At 37.5% G+C, this 18,400-nt stretch overlaps 1 protein-coding gene across 1 annotated transcript; it reads right to left on the bottom strand.

The window, feature by feature from the left end:
- Positions 1-5,157: 5,157 nt before the first annotated feature.
- LOC149172277 (uncharacterized) lies at positions 5,158-6,619 on the bottom strand. The gene is made up of 2 exons (XM_089426259.1): positions 6,332-6,619; positions 5,158-6,216 (listed from the first exon to the last, which is right to left on the bottom strand). The coding sequence occupies exons 1-2, from the start codon at positions 6,617-6,619 to the stop codon at positions 5,158-5,160; spliced, it is 1,347 nt and encodes a 448-aa protein (XP_089282385.1).
- Between the last annotated feature and the right edge of the window lie 11,781 nt (positions 6,620-18,400).

The following is an 18,400-nucleotide window of genomic DNA, read 5'->3' on the forward strand; positions in this document are numbered from 1 at the left end:
GGAATACAAGAAAACAAGAAAACGGTAGGAAAGGGGCAGTAAGATAAAGTGTCAAAGAAAAGGTAACCCAATGCACAAGTGCTTCCTCAACAAAGGTGCTTATGAGGATGAATATCATACATAATCTTACATGACTATGACACTACCCATGAAATAGAACCCCAAACCATACCATATGTTATTACACTTACCATTTGATAGATTTCTTGGGAAACACTTCTCTTCTTGAGCACTGGCACACTTAGTAGGGGTTAATGATGATCCTCACATATATAAACTTGGAAAATTACGTAAATTTATGAGCTAGTGTGAAGTTTGGAGATAATATCTAATGTGATCTTCCTAATGGTTTTTATATTTGACATGCCACACTTTCTATGTTACATTGACCTGTGTACATGCCCCAAATTGATAGACACTTGGATCGCCCCTCTCAATGATGTACTTTGAAGAATGTCAATGAGTCTTTTTCCCCACTTGATTGAGGTTGTTCCACACTGTATAGAGGATGTTGAGCATGATGATGATTTGTCACCCATGTTAAGACATCTTAGCATCCATTGGAGATGATGTGGGACTTTCTTATGGGGTGCTACCCCTTTTATGATTATTTGAGGCACTTTTCATGAGATGTTGCACGTTTTGGGATATGGAATGACACATGAGAGTGACACATTGCTCCTTTATGAAGGAATGTTTCACCTTTTGAGCCCCAACACTACTCTGGAGCAATTTATCCACCTTGGGAGACCCCATGTGCCACAAGTGTGAGATTGAGCTCACATATATGATGGATGACTTGGTTTGAAGCATCTCTACTTCATTGTTGGAGTATCATTAGGGGTCTTACTGACATATTCACTCTTTTATCATGGATATTTTATATATTTTTTCCTTATATCTAGGGTTTGTAAGATATAGAAGCATTATTTTATGTTCTTAAAGCCATTAATGGATAAGAAGGGTGTTTGATCTCTCATATAAATAAGAGAAAAACTTTTCACTTCTAAATCATTACTACTTGTGGAAATGCTTTATATTTGGTCTACTATTTCTCTTTTCTATAAGGCCATGGATGGATGGTTTAGAGTGACTTTTTGTGGAGATTGTCTTGTGGATTGCTTTACTTCTTATAGATGCCCTTTGCTAGGGTTTTGAAGACTGGAAGATTTTTTGAGTAAGTAATCTCACTTTATCTTATGGATTTTGTTAATGAATAAATGCTACTGTAATTGTACTTATCTAGTGGTGGTGGTGCTGAACAAATCCTTTCTTTAAAGCTCTTGAAATGTTTCTCATGGAGTACCTTCCCTTGAGTCATCTTACAGTTATTATTAAGGTACTAGATGTTTTTCTAGGGTTTGTAGTGGACAACTCTAGATATTACCTTAGATCTACTTACATCTCTTCAAGGGAGTCTTTAATTGACCTCATATGCCCCCCTCAAAAATATAGTAGGCACTAGTTTTCTCCCTTCACTCAATCAAATTTATAAATTAAAAATTTATTTCATGTTTTATGGTTTTATTTAGCTTAATTTAAATTTTAACCATAAAAAAATCTAGATGTCTAAGTTTTTCTTGCATATTATTGACTTAAAATCCTAGAGTTTTCTTGCATGTTTAACCTAAAATCACTTTAGTGTATAATATATGTCTTGTTGATTTATATTGCTACATTATTAGGGCTAGACATCTTGTTTCAATTGGTTATTATATGCCTTTTAATTTTCATATTTGAAAAGTTAATCAAACCATACATTTATTGACTATTTTAGCCCCTTTTTCTAGTAGCTTATTGTTGGCATTATGATACAAGTGTTGTCCTTGATGGCAACTCACTCACAGGTCAATTTAGTTTTGGTAAAAGGCAATTCATAGTACAACAGGTATATTCAGAGGTTACATGGCAATGGTACAGAAGAACAGAAAGATGGAACTAAGGTCTACTGATCAGAATAAAGAAGGTAAAGGAAAACGCTGATACACGTTGGTCCACTTAGTCAAAAAAGCATATACACGCTGTTCCACATAACAAAAAGAGCGTATACGTATACATGCACTCCCACGGAAAGAAAAGCACGTACATGATTGGAAAACCTAGGTTTTGGTCCGAGGTATTTGGTCTGTGGTATTGACCCTAAGTATTTGGTCCGTGGTATTGACCTTAGGTATTTGGTCTAAGGTATTGGTCTTAAGTGGTTTTGGTCCAAGGTATTGACAAAGGGCCTAAAGCTATATAACGAGGAGAAGATCATAAGGCCAAGTGTGCAAGTGTATGGGTTTCTAAAAAATACTTCTATCTGAAGTATATTTTATGTTGCAAGGGCTATGTTTGTGATTTGATCTAAAATACTTTGTGCACCTTGAATTCAATGTTGGATCAGGATCATGAGACTTGAAGTGACTTATTATTGGATGATCTGATATTGGTTGAGCTAGATCTAACAGATAAAAACAGCTCAACCAATATATTTTCTATTAATTAATGAATGAGGAAATTACAAGATATTTATACAATCAATAGTCTCAAGATAGGAATTCTATCTTGGACGTACACTAGTGTGGTTGAGAGATCCTCTCAACCACACACTAAACTAGAGAAAACTAAATCCCTATTATATAGGAACAAACTCCTCAAATGGAGAATTACAACCATAGACAAGTAGGAATTAATTATTTCCAACTCCCCCCCTTAATGACTACTTGTCATAATAGTGAAATCCACCACCATCAGGCGAATATCATGTACAGAACCTCCAAAAACACAATCTGCCGCCCTCGGACAGATCCACAACTTCTCTGATCCCGCGGATCCACTTGAAGGTGAATTGGCGCGATCCTGAACGTAAAACCCGCGCCCATTGACGCGATTAATGGCCTAACAGTCGCGCCAGTTGGCCTTCCTGGCGCTGCTGTCAGCGCGAAAAACGCCAATCCCCTTCTACTCAGAAAAAATCATCTGAGTCCGAGCCAGGTGTTACTGCAGTCCACCTGCTCCTACGAGCACAAAGCTCCTGTGTACACACAGCCACAAAGGCAATCTGCCACCACCGGGCAAGTCCGATTTACCACCACCGGGCAAATCCGCCAACTTCAATATGCCACCACCGGGCAAAACACCGATCTGCTTCCACCGAGCAGATCACAGAGCTCTGATTCGCCACCACCGGGCAGGTCCGATCACGGAACCCCAATTCGCCACCACCGGGCAATCAAATCTGCTGCCACCGAGCAGAAATCTCCACGTGCCACCACCGGGCAACTCCTGTAGCCACTAAGGCTCTATAGATGGTTTCTGGCTCACCACCAACCATCACATTATAGTGACAAAAGATGGTTTCAGGCTGACCACAAACCATTACAAAGTGGTTTTGAGATCACCACGAACTTTCAAATGCCTTTACAAGGCTTACATTCAATACCTCAACATTTGGAGTTTCTGGTACATACAAAGACTATTACAATAACATACTAAGGAGTCTATTCCACAAGCCACACTAACTCAAAAAATCTACTTTGTTGTCCACCATCAACATTGTTGCTGCTCCTTTATCCCAAGTTCACATCTTGGGCATCTTTGTCAAATAACTTCTTGGAGCTCCATGCTTTACCTGTTATTTGTTAGAGTTGCAAATTCTAACAAAATAACTTTACCTACATTGAGTTAGCTAGGCTCAATAAGGCTCAATAATATTATGCATAATTCCAAGATATAAAAAATCAAATTTCTCTATCTTTGCCCAAAGATGATTATTTTCCAATGATAACAGCAACTATTAGAGTCCAGAAATATCATGAATCATAACCAGTGATCTGCAATTGGCTGCCTGCTCGGCACACACCACCGGGCAATCTCCTCCAATCCTGGAGTGTTCTTGGACCCAACAATCTTCTCCACGCTGAGCTGCCAATCAGCAGCACCGTCCAACACGCAGATCACTGCGCGACTGCAGCCTCCTTCGGTCTTCTCCTCGGCTTCCAACGCACCAGCAACATATATTTAAACCCAGCTGAGGTGGATGAGCGCCTGCAGTATGGGCAAGTGTAGCAGCAAATTAGATTATCACCGTACTCATAAGCATTACGCCATTTTGGGCAGGCCTTGCAGCTGGGCACTGCGTAACAATCTGCAGCCTCACCCTCTGCTTTTCCGATGAACAAGAGCGCGAAGGCGATCCATACAATATAGACCAAAGCCAGCTTGCTAACCTGCTTTGTCGTCATCTCTGCAACTGAGTTTCCAAAGACAAGACTTTAAGGTTCCCGGCAGACGCACCAGCAAGAGACTGTAGCAGTCAAAATTGTCTGCCAACCAGAGTTGAGCAGATTAAATGAATGAAGAAACAGCTTCTTCCGGAAATGACGTGTTCCTTCCATTAATAGCAACCTCGAAAGACCTTTTGGTGAGCACAAATGAACTTGTCATGGTTATCGTACGAACTCAATCACCATAAAACAGCCAATAAAAAAGGACTAAAGAATGTGATCAACTCCATGAATACCGCTCCAATCTGCTATGCTTTCCAAAATCGGATCAGAAGCTCATCCAATCAACTGAATAATTTATATATATGACTTGGATGAAAATAATGCAATCCCATTTTTCTCGCATATTCTTTGAGGAGAAAATGGCCTTTCTGCAAAAATGTTTATAGTTCTGCAAAAAAACATGTTCCAGTACACATGACAAATACATTGTTTACTCAGACGGTTGTTGCTGCTGCTTCGTTGACTGCCTCCCTTCGGTTCGACGGTGCCTTGAACATGGACATAGCGGAATTCCAGACAAATCTGGTGCCCTACTTGCGTATACACTTCATGCTATCAGAACTTTGATATCTCTGTAACAAGTATACGCAGGAAACAATCTATTCCCACAAAGAAACACTGTCCAGATCTCTCTGATCTCAGTAGCAAATCGCCCCCACGACCTTTTCGTGCATACCCATCGACAGTGTTGCCAACATTCAGTTCGTTGCAGCAATCGATGAGATTGAGGCCCGGATCTGCCAGTAGATGGTTCAGCAAGGTGAGATTGAAGTCCTCGGGAACAGAGAAAACATCACTGACCCCAACCTCAACGAGAAAGCGAGTGGTGGCCGGTTCGAATCTGTTTCAATTCCATTTTGGCATTCTGGAGAACCCTCTGTGCAGACTACATTTCGCCCTGATCGGCAAGCGCTCTGGCTTCAGCTAAGGCTTGAGTCGTTCTGAGACGGATCCTTTGCTTCTCCACTTGCAACCGGAGCTCCGTCCGTGCTCTCCGGACGCAAAATTGAAAGATAAGGTTCTCTTCCATTGGTTTCAGACGACTCTGAAGCATTCTATTAAACATGAGCATTGCTTCAACAATGTCGGCTTGCTGACAATGCCCGATAACAAGATCATCATGAGTGCAACTCAACGGAATCAAATGCCTCTTTAACATTTCGTTAAAGAGCGTCATTGCATCTTGCATTTTGCCTTCCTTGCAAAGCCTGCTGATCAACGGAGTATACGAAGAAACACTCGGATCCAATCCCTTTTCCAAAAGCTCATTGTATGTATTCAAAGCCTCCAGCACATTGCCTTGCTTGCACCAGCCCTGAATGAGAGTATTATAAGTGATTAGATCCTCATTCAAACCCTTTTCTAGCATTTTCTCTCTAAGATCATTGGCCTCGTCTATCTTGTTCTGCAGGCAGAGCCCAGCAATCAATGTGTTATAAGTCACAGTACCCGGTTCACAACTTCTGTCATACATCTCGGCCAACAGTCTCTGACCTTGTTTCATATTCCCCTGCTTACAGTGCCCATCAATAAGCACATTATACGAGAACTTATTCGGACTCAATCCTTTCCTATGCATTTCGAACCAAAGCTCCCCGGCAGCTTCCATTTTACCTATCTTACAAAGGCCATCTAAGATCACAGTATATGTCCGTATGTCAGGCATACACCCCTTCGCAATCATCAAATGCAACATCTCGGAAACCCTCCTAAACCGGCCTTGCCTGCTAAACTGGCCGATAATTTCATTGAAAGTAAACACATCCGGAACCCAACCATTCTCCAAAACTTCATCAAGCAGTTCACGAGCTTCTCTCAGCTTCCCTTCCTTGCAAAAAGCCTGTATCAGATAGCCGAACGTTTGGACATCCGCTAAAAACCCGCATTCCAGAATCTCTCCATACACCCACCAGAATAAATCGGTCCGATTCACCTTAACTAAACACTGCAGCAGCTCATTGCAGGTTTCGACCTTGGGAATTGAAATCTTGCTGAGAGACAGGTTCTTTATGGAAGCAACGGACCGAGATTAAATTCACAAGGTTTGATGCAGATTTTACGGCTGGCAATTTGAGATCCACTAGAATATATCCATCTTCTTCGGCGTAGAGATCACCGAGTTCCACCGTCCCGTGGCTTCCGTCCTCAGCAACACAGGTTTCATAGCTTCCAGCATGAAAGCTTTTCAGCTTCGTTCCTTCGCAAGCCGAAACTGTTATTCTGACGTCCTGCACAACGACGCTGAGCAGGCCACCAATAGTCCACCAATACATTGACTCAAGTTGCCACCGCTGCTTTGACCTCGTGGATTGAAACTCACTCAGGTCGGCCTCCGGCTCGACCTCCATACCTGCTTCGGCCCCTTCGTTCCAGATCCACGGATTGCGCAGTCAATCTGACCGCTCGACCTCTGCTGCCGATCTGCTGGGCAGTCCAGACATCGCCCTGAAGCCACGAGCGACAAGTCCCTCTGCGCGTCTTCGCTGCCACAGCCTTACAGTTCTCTCAAACAGATATATAGATGGACAAACAAACATATACTACACTCTTTATTTTCCCTTAGCCCAGGAGCAGCCAAGCCCACGAGGGGCTAGGCCCTCACGGGCTCTGATACCAAGATAAAAACAGCTCAACCAATATATTTTCTATTAATTAATGAATGAGGAAATTACAAGATATTTATACAATCAATAGTCTCAAGATAGGAATTCTATCTTGGACGTACACTAGTGTGGTTGAGAGATCCTCTCAACCACACACTAAACTAGAGAAAACTAAATCCCTATTATATAGGAACAAACTCCTCAAATGGAGAATTACAACCATAGACAAGTAGGGATTAATTATTTCCAACTCTAACTGTGTACCCAAAAAATACCATATGCAAACCATGTCAAATTGGTCTTCTAAAGCATAAATATTAAGCATTTGAAAAGTTTAAAGCTCTCAAAGCTTTGGTTGAAAATGAATCAGATCAAAAAATCAAATGTCTCAGATCTGATTGAGGGGGAGAATTCATATTAGATGAATTCTTTGATTTTTGTGAGCAACATGGAATAAAAAGACAATTCTCCACCGCAAGAACTCCTCAGCAAAATGGTGTGGTAGAAAGGATGAACATAACAGTTCAACAAATGGCTCGAGCTATGCTAGATGAATCTGGAACTCCTGCAACCTTCTGGGGTGAAGCTGCATTTGCTGCCGTGACTATTCTCAACAAAGCAAATGTTCGGGTAAATAGCACTCAAACTCCACATGAACTTTGGTATGGTAAGCCTCCTACTGTAAAATACTTTAAAGTTTTTGGAAGCAAATGTTTTATCAAAAGGACTGATGAAAAACTTGGTAAGTTTGAACCCAGAGCAGACGAAGGTATTCTTCTTGGTTATTCTTCCAGAAGTAAAGGATACAAATGTTATAATAAAAGACTTCGGAAAATTGTTGAAAGCATTGATGTTGTAGTTGATGAAGCATGCAAAAATCCAGAACAGATGAAATCAACAAAGGAATATGACAATGAGGAAGATGGGGATTGCTTTCCCACATCAAATCAAAATGATATTGAAGAAGAAACCAATGAAGCACCAGAAGAAAATACAACAGATAGGGAAAAGACTCCATCTAGGTAGCACAGGTTCAGGGGGAGCATTAGCCTTCACACGCATTCTGCATTGTTGGCATTATGGTTGTTGAGTCTAGCTATGGCTTCAGATATTTATACCATTTGTTGCTTAAGTCATGTAAAAGTCTAGGGTGTGATATGACTTCTCATACATTTGAATGAGTCCTATTGGACAAATGATGTAATTTGTATCCCCACTTTGCATGGGATGGATGATGTAATATTTATTGTATTTCTGTCATGTATAAACAATTGGTATATCCCCACTTGGTTGGGTGGATGAGTCAAATTTGGTATATCCCCACTTGATTGGGAGATTGATGTATGTATGAGTCATTGGTGATAGGAAGGTCAAACTCACATAGTTGAGTTATAGAGTCATGTTATTCTTTTGGAAAATATTTTTGCAGACTCTGCATGTGCTCAGGGGGAGCATGGATGGTTAGTGCATCACAACATGTACAATGATATCAGAACATGCACAAAGAGGGAGTTTAATCAGAGAATTCAGGTTGTGCTTAGGGGGAGCATGATCATATTTAGTTGTTCAAATATGAAGAGTATCTTGGTTTTCCCTTTGCCCTTGATGGAAAAGGGGGAGAGAATTTTGGTGTTGCTTGTTATTTCTAACAACTTCTACAGCTTGCAGAAATCAACACCATCATGGTTGCCATCAAGTCCAAAGGGGGAGATTGTTGGCATTATGATATAAGTGTTGTCCTTGATGGTAACTCACTCACAAGTCAATTTAGTTTTGGTAAAAGGCAACTCATCGTACAACAGGTATATTCAGAGGTTATAGGGCAATGGTACAGAAGAATAGGAAGATGGAACTAAGGTCTACTGATCTAAATAAAGAAGGTAAAGGAAAAAGTTGATACACGCTGGTCCACTTAGTCAAAACAGCGTATACACGTTATTCCACTTAGTCAAAATAGCGTATACACGTTGTTCCACATAACAAAAAGAGCCTATACGTATACATGATTGGAAAACCTAGGTTTTGGTCCGAGGTATTTGGTCCATGGTATTGACCCTAGGTATTTGGTCCGAGGTATTTGGTCCATGGTATTGACCCTAGGTATTTGGTCCGAGGTATTTGGTCTGTGGTGTTGACCCTAGGTATTTGGTTCAAGGTATTGGTCCTAAGTGGTTTTGGTCGAAGGTATTGACAAAGGGCCTAAAGCTATATAAGGAGGAGAAGATCATAAGGCCAAGCGTGCAAGTGTATGGGTTTCTAAGGAATACTTCTATCTGAAGTATATTTTATGTTGCAACGACTATGTTTGTGATTTGATCTAAAATACTTTGTGCACCTTGAATTCAATGTTGGATCAGGATCATGAGACCTGAAGTGACTTATTATTGGATGATCTGATATTGGTTGGGCTAGATCTAACTGTGTACACTTGTTTTATTCTGTAAATGTTGTGATCTGGGTTTGTCTGAATTTCAGAAGTGCAGCGAAGTTATGAGTTGATATTTGCAGATATGTACGTTGGTTCGTCTCTTCAAAAGCGCATGGACACGCAGGTTATACTCTTCAGAATAGCGTGTACAAAAGAAAAGCTTCTTTTCCAGATCTGACTGATCTATCTGATCAAATTCTGTTGTTTTATTACTGTCTGTCAATGAAGTCTTCTTAGATCTGAATGTAAAACTAAATGCATAAGGAGGGCTGGTATTTGATTGATTGATTATATAAGTGAAAATAAGTGATCTCTGTCGTTGCCTGTGTAATGCTCTGTAAGTTGACAATAGATATTCAGTAAATTGCTAGTTGGTACAGACTTGATTCAAAATTTTATGTTTGCAGTAGTCTTGAAAGTATACGCAGGTTTGATTAACGAAAGTAGCGTATTCACGCAGTTTGGGTTCAGCCAAGTAGCGTATACACTCTGATGCAAGTTCTTGGGTTCAACAAAGTGTTTTGGTGTTAGTGATCTGGTTGTTCAGATTAACTGAATGTTGGTTGATGCAGTTTAAATTTAAAAGTTTTTTATGGGTCCAGTATGAAAATTGGATGAAACGTGGCCTTCAGATTGTGGTGTTGTGATCCAGGAGTATCTAGTTCGAAAATTCATGAAACATGGTCCTTGGAGGAAGAAAGAAGGTTGTAGCCTTTTGTAGGTCACTGCCTACATACTAGTAAACAAATTGGCTTGTACAAGAGCTAGGGGGTTGTAGCTCCCTTCGAGTAGAAGATGGAAAACAAGAGAAGGTTGTAGCCTTCTATAGGTGGGTTCCTGCGTACTGGTATGAGTCTGCACTAGTACAAGATTGTAAACAGATTTTCTTATTATTAAAAAAAGACAGAGATGACAGTAGCAGGTGGTTTTCACCCACATTGGGTTTCCACCTTAAATCTTGGTGTTCATGTGTGTTGCTTATGTGTGATGCTTTATTCTGCTTTTACTGCACTGTCTAATAAGTTACTGATGTACTGGTTTAAGATCAACACATGATAAATTGTCTAAATCACAAGTTCTCTAGATATACGCTGGTTTCTCTAATCATAGTTGTGTGTACACGCTAGTTCACTTCACTGAAGTAGCGTATATAAATCTATTTGGGAAATAAAATTATTGATCTAATAATACTGATTCACCCCCCTCTTAGTATTATTTCCAACACTTATAACTCATTTTGAGGGCTAACTTGTACTATTATTGTAGCTTCTTTATTGTTGTAATTTCCTAAATTCTATGCAAGTTTTTAGGACAACCATTGGTAATTTTCAGATTTGAGTGGTTTAAGGATTGTTTTGCATGATATTGTTGCTTGCTAAATCCCTCAGATTAGCCCTAGAATACCTTAAACCAAATTTGAATTGACCTTTTCAGCCACTTACAAACTAACTAACTTGCTTGATCTATCTCATTTTGTTATTTTGGATAGCTACTTAGGAGGCCTTAGACTTGTGTCTTCCCTTAAGAGTCCTAAATCCTACTATGGAAGCCTCTCTTGTGTTGGATTTATTCTTCACTAAAATGAGGGAGGTTGTTGTTGAGGTTATAGTGGTAACACATCTATGTTCCTTCAAGTCTTGACACTTTTTGAAGGCTTTGCATTGAAGCGTTAGATTTTGTGATAATAATACCTTATTGCAACTTTTGAGACTTTTGTAAATTTTGGACCAATATGCATTTAAGATACCAAATCCTTGGGATTATGGTATATTGTAAATGTTAATTTAAAAGAAATATGAAGCATCATAGTTATAATATGAAGAGTCAAAATTTCTTGGAAGATGTAACCAAAGGTCATATTTCATTGTATTTATATGTGGTTCACTTTAATATGTTGAGAAACCAAGTATAGTGTAGATTAAAACTTGATTCCTCTTCTTGATAATTATTCGTGAATGTCAAATAGCATTTTATTATGTGTTATGTCTTCTTCATCAAGCAATTATACAAATGTTCAATCAACCAGGGAAATAAAGAGACAAGAGACACCAAAAATAGGCTCCAAGCCAGGGCAAAACTCCACAAGAGGGAAAACCTAACAACAATCATTCTCTTATGGAATTAGATCAAAATGAGATATCCATGACCAAGACCAAGACCCAAAATTGCCACCAAAATGTCAAGTCCAAACCTCCTCCAAGTCACCTCCAAATTCGGTCAAAGTCAATGGTGGTAAAACTGTCCAAATCTGTCATCTTCCTGAAATTTCAGTCCTGTCTTGAAATTCAGCCCTGCAATAGTCCCAAAATATTTGTCTTCATCACAAAATTCTTCTTCCACGTGCTAGATTCTTCTTGTGAAATTCAACTTTTTTTCTCCTTTTGTTGGTTCAGAAAATTGCTTCTTGTATGTGCTTGATTGATTCTTCAAATAGGTTGAACTGCCTTATATATATATATATATATATATATATATATATATATATAGGAGGTCGAATAGGTGGCTCTTGGAGGCCCAGACCAACTTGTTCCCAAGGAGGGCCATCTTTGTGGACTTTGACTCAATAAAAATTCAAAATTATTTTTCTTACAAATGTCCAAATGGGACATGATTCAAGTAAACTTTCTTTGACCCAAAATAATTTCTTTTTTACTCTTAAGCATGAAGAACATGCTTTGACCAAAATAAAATAATAATAATAATAATGAATATGATAAATACATCCATGATAAAATTACATTATGAAGACCGACACTAGTTATAATTGCATCCCTCCCTCTTAAATAGGGAGTTATTCATAATGACACAACATGATAATCTCAATTTGAAATATTCATTTAAGTATCTAGATTTATAAGCATCAATGATGATTTACATCATCATAACCAACATTGTCAAAATAACAAGGCCTTGACTAACATGCTCTATCTCTCTGCTAGATCAGAGCACAATGCTAAGAGGCATAAATTTGGACACCACTACCTCTCAAGGAACATACCCCACCCAGGTGTTTCAAAGGTATGACCTGACAAGACCATTTCCTAATTCCAAGGGAAAGTACATCCTCCAGACCATTCTTTACCAAGTCCATGTATCCAACTTGGGATTTCAATTCTAGTCAATCACAATACATGACTCAAGAATGTACACCCTTGATGCTTATCTAATCTACCATTCTCCCTACCAGTGTTCTTTACTAGGCTTACAACTAATAGTCCTGGCCATAGTACATGACACATGGAGATAATAATGTCTCTCACTCCCTCTCAACTAGAGAGGAGATCCTCACTCCCTCTCAAACAGAGAGGAAATAACCACAAGCCTAAGCTTGTCTAAAAAATACTCATTCTTGAAAAGGAACTTCATCAACTACATGTTCTTTCATGGAGATTTGTTGTAGCTTTATTGGCTCTTGTGTGCATCATACTCTCGAATCATAAAGTACTTCGGCCTTCCTGGTTCTTTGACAATCTTTGTGCAGCTTTGAATCCAACATGTCATTAAGTAGTTCATCAAATACCTTATGGATCCAAACTTTTTCGCAGCTGATTGCACAAGCCTTCACATCTTCTTTCTTCATACTACAATAGAATTTTGCTTCACACTCTCCCAAGAAATCATATCAGCTCCCAATCATCAGTAGTATTTCTATCAACCTCAGTACTGTCAACCCAATCAATATATTCTTGAATCAGCCCTAATCAACTACTAGTACAACAATATCAAAACTCTTCAACTTCTTGCTAAAGGGTATTGCCATAGATCAATCATCTTCTCTTTTGATCACAAGCTTCTTCTAGTTTTCTGTGAAACTTCAAGTAATATTGTATCCATCCAATATCTTACAGCTTCCTCTTTCCAGTTGAGGTGAGTGAACTTCCTCCCTTTTATGCTACTATCTAATCAACTTCTTTGATACATACTTTAAATTGCTTCCTCCTTCATACTTTTCCACGTTATTCCAATTGTTCCATCTACTAGTCAAGTTTAGATAGTTCTTGTCTTGACTTGCAAGCTTTATTAGAAAAATATGAACAAAAAGCTAAGTGTATAGATGAAATATCAACAATAGTAGTCAATGAAAGGAGATGTAGGGTACTTATCATTATGAGGAAGGTCATCTCCCTGTTAATCTTGGACCTGTTTACTAACCTTGTTCTCATATTAACATGATGTCATTTCTTAGAACTTTTTCTTACAGTGGAAACAATTAATTAGGGTTTTTCATTTCCTAGGGTTTTCTAACTCAAACATTTCCTAGATGCCACAAGTTCCAAAGTCTTTAAGACCTATCATTCTTTAAAAGTTGCAATTTCTACAAGTACACAACTTTTTTAGTTACAAAACCCTAGAAATGTCATTAGCAAACATCTATACGAGAGATGGAACTTACTTCATTCCTTGATTTCAGAATCCTAATCTTCATATGCAAGGAGAGACTTCAATGTTATATTGATGATTTCTAACATATCTACATAGACCTTTTCATAAGACGACATTAACTTTCAAAAGAGTGCAAGGTCATTGGCTTGTTCCTCATGTGAGTTTACCATGATCTAGAAAACTTAGCATTATATGCAAAATAGTTTGCAAGACAACTTTGAAATGAATAAGAATTATAAATACCTCTTTTTACCTTACCTTGTCCCTTATTGCAAGGATCCAATCCTTTGACTTTTATTTAGTTGACAAACATACTTCAAATCTAGCAAACTTCAGTGTATCAGATAGGTCATCTTTGTGGATCCAGTTCATCTTTCCTTTATGTATAAGAAGGAAGTCTTGGTAGTATGACTGCTTTATGAGCTTCATAAAAACTTTAGATATCTTGTCACAAAGTTCACAAAGTCTCATTCTTTTAATTCCACTCTCTTCCTTTTAATGAACCAATCCATAATGTCATAGATTTGTCCTCTACAAGGATATATAACCATAGAACAATGTCCCTTATGTCCTCGTATATAGTGCCATTGAGATGAGCTTCACATACCTTTGGATATCGTATCATGATTCTAACACAAAGTTTCAACCTTTAATTTTGAGAGAAGATTTATAGATCTTTGGTTCCTTCCAGATTCCACAAAATTTTGATTCTTGAACTCGACCTTTCCAATAGATATATCACAAATATATTTTTCCATATAATATAATACTTTGTACTATTTAGTTATGTCTCCAAAATATAGATTACGTCAGATTTTGTTATCTATGTTATGCTTCCAAGAGAAAGTGGCCTTGTCTACTATTTCAAGTCCAAATAAGAGATGCAAGTGTATTATACATAGTTTCCTTTACAAGAAAATTGATGCTTCTCAAGGGGATACGAGCTTGCTACAAATGCTAGGTTAGTCTTGAAATTATGCCATGATTTGTCAACCAATAATAGTCTTCTTGTAGCTTGCAATTTTACAGAGATGATGATAGCTTTTCTTGTGGCTCGCATAGTTCTCCTGTAGTTCGCATTTCCAAAAGTATAGCGCCTCAGAAAAATTTGCTTGACCATGAATTGTGTGCCTTAGAAGATTAGAATTCCACAAAAAGTGTTACATAAACTCAAGTTTTTCCATCATATGAATCTATAAAGATCTCATCCTTTTTCTAAACTTCGACCTTCTTCCTTTCTTTCAGAGATAGTTAAATTAGATGATACGAAATGTGTATGCCAAATGAGGGATGTGAATAGGTTTTGATCACATTGAGAGGCTTGGATGTCACAAAGAAGTTTGAAAAGGTGTCATTTCATATGCAATTCATATCTAAACTTTGATATGGATTTGATGTCAGAATTTCACCACATAACTCAGATATAATTCGGTCAAATCACCACTGATTTTGGATAGGAGTCACAGACCTTGAACAAGCCACCACAAAAGAAACATTTGATGGCAGTATGAAAACAAGATTGGGGAAAAGGTCAATTTGAAATTAGATGCTTCTAGTTAGGTCATATGTGACAAAATTCATATTTCTTTTGAATAGTGAATGATCACAAATATAAGGTGTTCTTCCAAGTTTTCGATCTACTTCTTCGTTTTACCATAATATATTGATCAAAATGATCTTGGCCTCTTTGTATACTAGACTTTTGCTTCCTTATTTCTTTCAGATTTAACCCTACTTGAGGCTTCTTCATTAGTGCTCTTATCATCACCATATCTCTGATTCCATGTTGAGGAACCAAGTATAATGTAGATTAAAACTTGATTCCTCTCCTTGATAATTACTTGTGAATGATAGATAACTTTTATTATATGTGTTGTCGTATTCATCAAGCAATTATACAAATTTTCAATCAACCAGGAAAACAAAAGGACAAGAGACACCAAAAATAGGCTCTAGGTCAAGGAAAAACCCCACAAGGGGGAAAACCCAACAACAATCCTTATCTTATAGAATAAAATCAAAATGAGATATCCAAGACCAAGACAATGACCCAAAACCACCAGTAAAATTTCAAGTCCAACCCTCCTCCAAGTCACCTCCAAATATGGTCAACTCTAGTCAAAGTCAACGATGGTCAAACTTTCCAAATATGTCATCTTCTTGAAATTTCGGTCTTGCCCTGGAATTTCGAACTTGAAATTTTGGACCTGCAATAGTCACAAAAAAATTGTATTCATTCACATAAATCTTCTTCCACACGTGCTAGATTCTTCTTGTGAAATTCAACTTCTTTTTTCCTTTTGTTGGTTCAAAATTGTATCTTCTTGTATATGCTTAATTGATTCTTCAAAAAGATCGAACTACCTTCTATATAAATATATTCCCGGGATGTTGAATAGGTGGCTCTTGGAGGCCTAGGCCAACTCGTACCCAAGGAGGGTCGTCTTGTACATTTTGGTGGACTTTGACTCAATAAAATTTGATTTTTTTCTTACAAATGTCCAAATGGGGCATGACTTAAGTACATTTTCTTTGACTCAAAATAATTTATTTTTGACTCTTATAAGCATCAAGAACATGCTTTGACCAAAATAAAATAATAATAATAATGAATATGATAAACATATCAATGATAAAAATTACATTATGAAGACCAACACTAGCTATAATTTAACATAATACAATTAATTTATTTGTGGAGTTATTCAAGCATGGTTTGTTAGTGGTAAAAGAGAACTTGGTATTTTGATAACTACATATTCTCTTCTACTTGTTACTTCATCTTTTGTTATTTGAATTTCTTTGGTATTGTAGCATCCATAGTAGCAAGAGCTAAGGATATAAGTGAGCTTGCTTTGGGTCTTGTATAGCACACCTATTCATACATCATAGTAGGTCTTCTCCTTCAAATATCCAACAAGCTATTTTCCTCCAATGTGAGAAGCATGCATGTTGCATTTTGTATGTGGCTTAGCATGTATTGAACCCTCTAGAGCTCGCCTATTTTAGGTAAACAATTTCTATTGCATATTTGTTTCTCCTTGACCTTGAAAAAATCAATGCATTTACCATCAACCATTTCTCTAGAATTTTCATAGCTATTTGTTGTCTCATTTTTAGGAAGGCCTCTTCCAAATTTAATGTTTGGAGCAATTTAACCTCCTCTTCATCATCGCGGATAAAAAAATTAAGGGTTGTGTTTGATTTATGGAACCTATAACCAATGAACACATTGAATGCAACAATTTCCAATTCTCCTACCAACACAACATGTATCAAAGACAATGGAAAATAGAGCTTTGAAAGAAGGTTTGACTCGCCAAATGATAATCCCCGATGCCATCACTAGCTCCCTAATGATTATGGCAATGTGTTACAACTGCTCTAATTTCTAGAGTTGGAGATGGACATGGGATTGCATTAAAGTGTAAGGTTTGGACATAAGTAGATTTAAATACCAACATATTTTAAAGGAATTACCATTAGAATCACCATTCATAATAAGTAACAATTGTTTTCAGCCTTCATCAAGGAACGACTATTGGACTCACCATTCATAATAAATTATGATTGTTGGACTCAATAGGGATAATAAGTATGGAACAATTGTTTTGAACTTTCATTATGGTGAGTATTTCTCGTAGATAACTCTAAAATCATGGTACTCTTCATTTTCCATTGTTTCTAATTTTACAATTTACACAAAATCTTAAAGGATTATATTTCCAACATTCCCCCACTTCAACTGAAAGGGTTTTAGTTCAAGTATCATTGCGAACTTTTCAAACTTTTTTCTTCTAAGTGCTTGAGTGAATAAGTCCACAATTTTCTAAGTTGTAGAACAATGTCTCAAATGAATGGTCTTAGCCTCAACATGAGATCAAATAAAATGATACAATTTGTTGAAGTGCTTGGTTCGATCATGCAATATTGGGTTCTTAGCTAACTTGATTGTAGAAGTATTGTCAGCTAGAATAGGAGTTGATTTCACTTGTTTCTCCTACAAATATTCAATTATTTTCCTGAGCCACACAATTTCTTTTGTTGATTCTGCGTCTACCACATATTCTTCCTATGGAATATGTTGGAACTAACTATTTACGTGACTTTCAAGAGACAATTATTGATCCAAAACTCATGATATAGCCTAAACTTGATACTCTATTTTCTTTGTCCCCATAAAATTCTGAATTAATATCTAATTGGGCTAAATTCTTCCACCTTAGAGTACTCAAGTCCAAAACCTTGAGCTCCCTTTTAAGTACCTTAAGACCTTTTTCTACAACAAACCAATGTCCTTCCCAAGGATTTTTCCTGTATCTAGAAGAGATGCCAACAATAAACGAGATATCTAGTCTAGTTGTAAGGTAGATGAGGCTTACCATAAATTATTTGTACTTGGTTGCATCTTCAAATTTGTTTTTGTGAGCTTCAAGTTTTGTTCTATTGGAGTAAAGAGAGGATTGCATTCAATCATGGTAAATTTGTTCAACAATTCTCTAATGTACTTTTTATGGGTATGAATATGTACTTTGAATTTTGAAACACTCCAATGGCCAAGTAGTAGTGAAGATGTCTCGAATCTATTATCTCAAAGTTTTTTTTCAACTCTTTCTCTATGGATGCAATATAGCCTTCATTGTTTCCTATTATCAATAGATTATCCACATATACTACAAGATATACAACAATTTTGCTAATTTTCTTGACAAACA

Source organism: Pinus tabuliformis, chromosome 4_2, assembly GCF_031772625.1.
Source record: "Pinus tabuliformis cultivar Carrire ecotype Pingquan chromosome 4_2, CPIR1, whole genome shotgun sequence".
NCBI classification, from domain to species: domain Eukaryota; kingdom Viridiplantae; phylum Streptophyta; class Pinopsida; order Pinales; family Pinaceae; genus Pinus; species Pinus tabuliformis.